The 9442-nt window shown below is 43.1% G+C and overlaps 1 protein-coding gene across 1 annotated transcript in view; it reads right to left on the bottom strand.

The window, feature by feature from the left end:
- Positions 1–5186, bottom strand: part of FBN1 (fibrillin 1) — a 161794-nt gene extending 156608 nt beyond the window's left edge. The window contains exons 1-2 of the mRNA XM_075100409.1: positions 5023–5186; positions 4548–4821 (exon numbers count right to left, since the gene is read on the bottom strand). Coding sequence (XP_074956510.1) covers positions 4548–4717 — 170 coding nt within the window. The 5' untranslated portion in view covers positions 4718–4821; positions 5023–5186. The remainder of the gene's footprint in view (positions 1–4547; positions 4822–5022) is intronic.
- Positions 5187–9442: the final 4256 nt, after the last annotated feature.

Genomic DNA, 9442 nt, shown 5'->3' on the forward strand with positions numbered 1-9442 from the left:
CCCCCCAGAGAAAGTCACATCTACATCAAATCACATCATACAGTCCTACTGAATGAAAGAAAACATGTACATGAGATACAGTGCAGAGATCTATGAACTCATTTCACTCTAGAACTAGATTTCCAAGGATCATGTAATAAAAAAAAAAAATAGTATCACAACCATTGGCAAATAAATTCGGAGAGGTGCAGAATCTTAACACTACATGTAGTTGCCAAAGAGTTCAGGTTTTATGCCAGTGAATCCTAATGTAAAAGTTCTTCATCTTCCATATAGGCTTTACCCTGTAAGGCCTAGAGGACTGGAAGGAGGTCGGCCATGCTGCCTGGAAGCCAGGGGAGTGTGCCAGCACATCAGGTTATTACAGCAACTTACATGCATTTTTAATTAAGATTTTTATTCCCAAGCATTTAGGCTGCCTCCTGCTCACAGGGTGACACTGACAAGGTGTGGCACCAGCAGCTGGCCAGAGGCGTGCAGACCAAAAGTGGTAAGAAAAATGTTTGAGGTTTTTCTGTATAAACCAATGTTTACCAGTACGGAAAGTCTGCTTTTCTTCAGCAGGCTTTTAGTGGTAAATATTGGTTTAAAACGAAAACCAGAAGCCTTAATTATATAGTTGAATACTGGAATTATGTTATAGATTTATAAGATTTATTTTATTTCAGGGAGCACTGATGCATAAAAAGGATCAAATCCAACTGAGTTTACTCCATTTAGCATATCAGCAAACCTGTGGACTTCATTTGGGATGACCAGAAGAAATTGGTCTAGAAAAACTCAATCCTTGTTGAACAGCTTTAATCCAAGAGTATTATGAATCATTTTGGAGCCAGCTATTGTGTTCTTCAATATTCACTATCATTTTAACCTAATAAAAACAAATTAAGTCATTCTTGCACAAATGCTTTTAATTAGTGACTTAATTAGAGTAATGTCAAAATTAATCTATTTTGAAGAAATTTTAGTTCTTTTAAAATTTCTGCTGAGCTATTTGTTAGGCAAATAATTGCTTTCTTTGGCCATTATGCTGAAAAGAGACTGATAAACATGATAAAAATTCCTTAAAATATTATTAAGAACTGACTGATCCTCATTAGAGCTTAAGGTCTTTGCCTAGGATCATCAGAAAATGGAAAATCCTAATTAATTCTAAAATCTTTAAGTACTTCTTGTATTCAGCAAAGTACCAATCAAATCACCAGCAAATTTTTTCTTACTTTATATTCAAATCGTTGAAACATATATAAGTGGTTGAACTTCCCATTCACAGCCAGTTAGGTAGGTTTTATTTCTTCAGAAGCTGACTCTACATTCTTAGGTGTTTAAAGGGTAGCAGAAAAATGGCTTGATGCCTTAAAATGCAATACATTAATGTTTGTGTTAAAGTTTTGGGGATCCAGAGGATAAAAGTGTCTCAGTAACAGCTTATTATTTTAACTCGCTGAATCCCAATGGATTCTAGCACCATTTCAGTGAATGGAGAATCTAGTTATATTTTCAAATAATTACTGCCTTCATTCTGATTGCTTTCTGATCACTTGGCACATAAACACCCATTGCCTTAGACCAAACATAGATGGCATTACAAGGGCTTCATTGCTAATGCTTCGTAGCTGGACCAATTCAAAGTACATGAGCATGAAGCTTAAAGTCTTAAAATGAGTACATAAGAGGCATTTCCACATAATTTAAAAATACTGAAGTTAAAATATACTTCTAGAATCATGTTATATGTTCGGACAGCTCACTGGCATAAACAATGAGGCAGAGGTCACAAGGACGAAAGCAAACATCTCCTGCAATCAACAGCTTGCAGTAAAAAAAAAAAAAAGTGGGAAAAATAATGAAAATTGAAATGAAAATTGAAACAGATCTTAGGCTTCTTCATTTTAACATACAAGACCTGTATTCACACAGAGGCTAACCTCAATACTTTTAAATGCTTAACGACTTTCAGTAGTCATTATAAATCAAACAGCCAAAAAGACAAAATGTAAAGGGTTTTCTCTAAAAATGTATCCCTATGCTCCTACAATCAGAGCAGGAGTTCACTGCAAAAAGAAAAAGTCTTAGTCAACTACAATAACATGAAAATAAAGTTTCCCAGCATCTGTTATGACTTGTATTACAACTCTCAGATTCCCAAATGTATTTGTACTGATGAACAAGTTAAAAAAATATGTCTTCTTGTAAAATCATATTTTTAGCATTTTAGTCCTTCAATAAGAATGAATTCTCCAATTCTCCTTGTCTAATGTATATACAGTTCCTGTACGTTCAAAATATGTTTTCCATCTGGCTTTCCAAAGAACTAGTTCCAACCTTGTCTGTTAAAATGACAATCCTTTTTATTCATACTGTACAGTACAGTACCACACCTAAGGAAGTGCTCATGATTTGTAAACTGGAAATCTCCAGCAGGACTCACCCAACAATGAGAAAGATGGCCGTGTGTTAACAACCTCCTCCAGGCAATTTGGGAACTCTACACTCAGCCTCAAATGAGAGTTCACAAAAAACAGCCTAACAAGCAACCAAACTAATAATTTGTTCTGTCTTTACTGTATCTCAGATCATCCAGCAAGTTATTGTATTCTTGTTAAGAACCTGCTTTCCAAGGGCATTCATTCAGATTTGGAATATTCCAAATAATTGAGCAAGACATAAAATACCTAAAATTGATATTGCCGTTATCTCTAGATTTGCAGATCACTTAGCAGATAAGTAACTCACGGCAATACACAATAAAGGAAGAATCATTGCAAAGTACGTAATAAATTGAAGGCTATAGTTAAACGTAAGAATCAACTCGTAAGACTAAATACTTACCCAACCCATTTTAGATTCCAAAAATAATTAACACTTGAAATACCATCTCTTGATGCCCTATTATTACTGTCCAAACAGCCCAGTTTTAGAGCAGCTACATTCATCAAAGAAATTTCATCCTCAGCTAACGTGCCTCTAACTCCCACCAAGTCAACACATGCATGCTAGATGGCATACCGTCCCACTGATCAGAAAATGGTCTTTGTCAGTCTGATATTAACTCGGAGTTCTACAATCAGAAAGTTTATTAAAACATCCTGAAGAATAAAGGCTCTTTCTGATAAATATTTTTCCTTATCATTTTTCATTAGTTGCAATGAGTCCTACAAACTTTGCTATATGTCCTCCTCACCTCCTAGAACAGTTGTAACAGGAAGCACCTACTTTGTCCAACTATTTCTCTTGTGACAAGGTATAAGGAAATGAAATAACAGTTTCTAACCCTACAAAATCAGATCCTTGAAAAACAATACCGGTAGCTTGCATCCATTTTTGCAGCATGGGGACCTAAAAACATAAACCTTTTCCAATCAGGCAAGCATAAAAAAAAGCCAACATTGCAAATCTGAATATAAATTAAAAAGTACTATACAAGTATGAGGCAGTTAGCAAGAAATTAAAGCATATTCATCAAGGCCTCTACAAATAAAGTTGTCATAGCTTCATTCTGAGGAAATCAGGAAAAGAAAGAAAACATCTTGCATCCCCTACCAAAGCATAACTATCTCCATATAATTTTTGCTACAGTTGCCCTCTGCCTGATGAGTGAAAAATCTAGCTGTGGGCTAAAAAGGTGCATCAGAACACCTGAAAAAGGAAACCTCTTTTTGTCTTCCAACATTGCAGGCTTTTGACCCTTACAGCAATCTAAATTTTCAGCTGCACACACACGCAATGGCTTTCAGCTGACAATTATTTTTGCATTGAAAAGGTGTTCCATTAGAATTTGGAAAACAGTTTGCCTGGCACAGATTTACTCTTTAAAAACAATCCACTAAGCATGTAGCACAACATTTCATAATGATTTTAAACTCCTGCATGCTTGGGCTCACTTGTACTAGCACTAGATAGCTCTGTTACCAAAAAGCAGTCCCTATTCATTCTTCCCTTCCTGCCATACCCAGGTCACAAAGAATACCACATAAGCAAAGACAGTCCACTTGAGCGCAAGAGAAGATGCACATTGCCAAAGGTTTAAGCTGGCGATGAGAGAGGCCAGCTAACGGAAAGGGTATGCTGTGGTCTCTAGGCCTCATCGCTGTTCTGCTTTATGCAAAGCAGGAGCACGGGCCGCGGGAGGAATGCACAAGCCCGCAGCGTGACTTTATCTATGTCCTTCCCAGAAGCTAAATTAGCAACCTCCAAGCTGCAGAGGCTCACCCTCACCACGTACCACCCACCCAAACGCGAAGCGCGGCAGCAGCACGCAGGGGACCCAGCGCCCTGCCCCGCGGGCTGCCGCGGGGGTCCCGAGAGGGCGGCGGGGCTCCGCGCCCGGTGCCCCGCCGCTACCCCGGGATGCTGCGGGCGACTCCCGGCGCCCCCCGACCCACCCTGCCCCTCGGCAGGGGCAGACCCGAGGGGGGCTCGGGGAGCCCCACCAGCACCCGCCGCAGAGGAGCAATGGCCACGGATGCGCCCACGCATGTATCAAGACAGCCCCACGCCCGCTCCCCGCACCGCGGCACCCCGGGAGGGGCCGGCCCCGCACCTACCCTTTGAGCGCGTCGTGTCCGCCGCCGCCCTGCCCTCGCCTCTTGGCCCGGCTGGCCCGGCTCTCCTTGGCGCTCACCCCCTCGGCGTGCCCGGCGGCGGCGGCGCCCGCCTGGGACGCCCACAGCACGGCAACTCCCAGGGCGATCCCCAGCAGCCGCCCCCGCCACATCGCGTCCCCCGAGCCCCCGGGCTGCGAGCGGCCGCCGACTCCCCTCCGCCGCCGAAGTCCGCCGGTCCCCGCCGCCCTGCCTCCGACCAGCCTCTCTGGGCGAGCTGCGAGGGCAGAAAAAAAGGGGAGGAAGAGGGTGGAGGGGTGGTTAGGGACCGAGGAAAAGCGGCCGCCCCGCGCCCCCCGCCGCCTGTCCCCGCTCCCCGGCGCCGCCGGCCCCCGGCCAGCCCGGCTCTCGCCCGCCCGCGGGGGATGGCGAGGGGCTGCCCGCTGCCGCCCGGACTCTGTCTTCCCTCCAACAGTACCCGCGGGGGCTCCGGCGCCCGCCGCCACTGCTCCCGGAGCCGCTCCGGGGCTGGAAGCGTCTCCCGGGCACGAAGCCCCCTCCGGCCCCCCAAGCCGGGCACGGCGGCGAGCCGCGGCGGCCGGAGCGCGATGCGCGGCCGGGGGGCGCTGCGGGCAGGGACCCCGCGCCCAGCCCGCCCGCCCCGGGAGAATCCCGCTGCGAGGGGCGCGCACCCGCTGGAGCCGCCGCCGCCGGCTGCCGTTCCCGCTGCTGTTCCAGATGCGGCCGCTGCACCCACCGCTGCTCCAGCTGCGGCTCCAGCTGCCCCCTCCCTCCTCCTCCTTTTTCCCCTCCTCTCTCCCCCCCTCCTCTTCAAGTATCGCCCGCGCACCACTTTCTCGCGAGAGAGAGGTGAATAAAAATGTCCCCCCACCCGCGAACCGCCACCCCGGGGCTCCGGGGGCGATCGGTGGTGCCGGGGCGGCTGCTGCGGCGGGAGGCCCCTTGTGAGACCGCGGACGGTCATCTGCGGCGGGCCGGAGCCGGGGGATGCCCTGCTCTGCCCCGAGGGGGCCCCGGGAAGGCTGCGGTCCTGCCCGGCCGGGGCTCTGCCGCCTCCCCGGGCTGCGGGGGAAGCCGCGACCAGGCAGCGCTGCTGCTCCGCTCGCCCCGCGGGTCCCGGCTTACGCGGAGGCAGGAGCATTAGCGCCTGGGCTAGGCTTAGTGCTGAGCAGCGGCGTGAGCGTGTAACACAGGACTGGGGGAACCGAAGAAAGTGCACGCCTGTGCCTCCGTCTAAAAATATATAGAAGTCTAGAGGTGCAGCAGTTTGCATCTAGGTAGGGGTTTAAGAAAAAGCATAATCGTATCAGTTTCCCTTATAAGGAAAACCAGCAAGGATGTTGGCTTTACCTTAGAGGCTGCTGCAGAATGAATAGTGTGCTTTCTAGCAACTAACATGGCACACACACCGACACAGCGAGCTCTCCCGTACACACTCCTAAACCTCTACAGCCAGCTCCAGAACAAATGCATGCCTCATCCTTATCAAGGAAAGGAAGAAAAGCCCTACAGTTTTTACTTATGCTTTTGGGTTGACTTAGAAACCCTGAAGAGCAAGCCACTACCACATCTTGAAAGGCAGAACATTCTAATACACAAATAATTCGGGGTGGGGGAGAGTTAATAGTCAGAGTTCAAACCCAGTTTATATGCTCCAGTCAAGTAGCTCCACACTGGGATTATCCCATTTCAAGATACACAGAAAATACAAAACAAAACAAAAAAAGCAAACCTATTAGACTGAAAGTAAATTATATTTACACATTCTGCTGCTCTTCACAAATATTTTGGCAGAAATTTGGATTTCCTACTTTGCAGGTATTTTCATTTTTTGTTAGTTTCAGGCAGGTACTGATGGTGAATGGTTCTGTATTATGGAACTGATGTTGCAAAAGCTCAGCTGCACAATTTTATAAGCAAGCAGCTGACCACCCACTCACCACAGCTGCCAAACCACACTGCCCAAAAATAAATGCATGGTGTATCGTGTACCACTAAAACAGGAGTAGGAACAAAGGAATTACCATGTAAGATTTCCTATTGCCAGTCTCTGTTTACAGCTGAAATGTAATGGTGACACTAAATATGATAGATGCTATTTGAAACACATAGTTTGAGTCAGGTCACAGTAGTTTTTATATTATTTATATAAATATGTACTATCCTTCTAAACATACATGAAGTATTCAAACTAGTACAGGAGATGTGGTGAGCACACACAAATACATCATTAACAGCATTCTAATAATTTTAGCTGATTTCTATCAAGAAAAGTGATGGATTTTGCAAATTACAAAACAGTCATTTGGTTTTTGACCATTCCAACATCACTGTTTAACAGTTTAACATGAAGACTTCCAGGCAGATACAGTATACAGGTAAAATGTAGATGTGTAGTGAAATACTATGAGATGTTGACACAAGAAAGTAGTAATGGGATTCGGAGTGTGGCTTTTCAGTGTGTCTGAACAGGGCCCAAGACAATAGCAACCCAAACCTTATACCACTATTTTGTAACTTGTACAAAATGAATCAAGGGAGTTAACTTTAATTCAGCATGCAGAGTATTACTGATTTGCAGTTTTCACCACAGAAGTAGAAATTGGGGGGTTTGATAAATACAAAATGTTCATTTTCCTCCTCAACCCAGATGGATAAATAGGAGTTTGATTTCTCAAAGTTTTTCATGTTTGTCTGACACATAAGCAGAGAAAGATGAGATTTTTTTTATGCCTATGCTTGTTGAAGAGATAACATAGCATTGTGTAAAGGGTTTGTATTTCTTTTGCAGTGGCAAATTAAAATTTGCTCAAAAAAGAAAAGAGACCAGGGTAAAGGTGGAAGTAACTGTCCCTGCTATTAGGAAATCCAGGACATGTAGTACATTGATGTACAAGTCCCTTCATTCACTCTCACCTATGTGTACAGCAAAATCTAAAAGTTTATTTAGTGAATGCAGAAAGTAAATATGTTTAAACCAAACCACTGCAAAAGATATGTTGTCAGATATTTACTAATTATATTTATAATGCGAAGACAGGATTTACCAGTAAACAAAAGTGAGTTATGAAAGGAATTCTGGGTTACTATTTACTCAAACATTCTTTCAGTTTCAACATTTTCTGTTTCAATAGCTTTAATTTTCTGATGAGCTACCAGAGAAATATCTAGTGTGTGTCACAGGTTAATGGGATGATTTTCTCATATCTTCTAGGACATTTTATGATGTATTATTTGGTGTCTTGCATGGTTGCAGAAATATGGATTACACTATATGAAGTAATGTTACATGATATGTGGGCTGTCCATTAATTGATCTAGTTGATGATGTGCTACATATTTCACTTCTGATGTGTCATTTTAAAGAACATGCTTATATTAGAAGTACTTAAATTGTTGACAACTTTAAAATAGTGCCCACCTGGATTCTCAAACTACTAGAGAAATACACTGTCACAAGCAAAAGACTTAAAACAGCTTCTGCTCACTGCTGCTGAGCAGAGCTACTCATAAGGGCCATCCACCCACTTTCCTATGGACACTTGAGCCTTTGCAAACATTTGGACTCTGAAGAACATCTAGACACACAGGTTCCTATATGGCCTCCAAAACACTCGTCATCCACTGAGAGTTTCACTTAAGAAAAAAAAATCACAAAGAAGCAATTCTGATGATCCAGCTGATCACCATCTCCCATGACAAACAAAAAGATGAACTCTTAGATTAACCGAGATCCAGAAGCTCAGTGATATTTTAGCTCCTCGGTCAAATCCTGGAATCAAATCCAGAAATAAAAGACACCAAGAACAAGGCATACAACATCATTGCTACATGCATAGCAGAATTTGCCATAACACGTAATCAACTATTTTTCCACAATGCTGATTATTCCAGATGATTTTGAGCATCTTATAGCTGTATCTTGGAGGATCTAGATGGCACAGATTGTGGTGGCAGGGCCAAAATCAGGGGATGGTAATTATAGGTAGATTGATGATATCAGGGAATGATAGAGAAGACAGACTACCTTTTGCAGTTAGATATCAGCTTGAAAGCAACAATCCTAATTATTTACATAACTATACACACATGAGCACTTTAAATCAAGCCCAGTACATTCCTCTAGTAAGAGACACACTCCTAGCTAGCCATGCTTTTGTGCACCTCCCTGTGCTTATCAACATCTTGTACATAAATCATTTTATACACCAGCTAAATTATTAAAATGTAACTGATTGTCAGAGAAATACCTGTTTGTCCTATTTGATTTTCATAAACACATTGAACTGAAGTTTTCAGTGCTGACGATTTTTGTGTTCAGCAGCAGTGATGCAAAGTACTGGTCTCCCTCCTTCCTGGCCTTTACCAGGCCAGTCCTCTTCATCTTATGCTAAAGTTCCTTCCTCTCCTCCTGTAGGATGCTTATCAGAATATTCATATTTTAGACAAATTGTTTTGAACTGTTGCAAACAAAAAATCCTACCACCACTGGAAGTACTATGATAGATTTGGGAGTTCACTTCATTTAAGTTTTTTAATTTCAATATACATGAAGTTTTGCAATAACTGTATTTTTTGATCTGTAAATTTACTCCAACCCAAGTGAGCAAAAGTAAGTATGTCCATCTTACATATTTCTTTACTAAGAAAGCTTTGATCACACCAATGAAAACAAATGTGGGAAAGTTTTGGGGTGTGTATTTTTTTTTTAAGTACATTACAAGCACAAACAGTAATTACATCCAGACAAACAATTAACTAGTTTAAATTTTTTTTAAAATTAGGTAACTCAAAATACAACACCCATTTTTCTTAATGCTGTCTGGTCAGACAAGCTGTGATTACTAACTATGAAATCTATTAACGATAGCTTTTGG

Source organism: Phalacrocorax aristotelis, chromosome 7 (genome assembly GCF_949628215.1).
Source record: "Phalacrocorax aristotelis chromosome 7, bGulAri2.1, whole genome shotgun sequence".
NCBI classification, from domain to species: domain Eukaryota; kingdom Metazoa; phylum Chordata; class Aves; order Suliformes; family Phalacrocoracidae; genus Phalacrocorax; species Phalacrocorax aristotelis.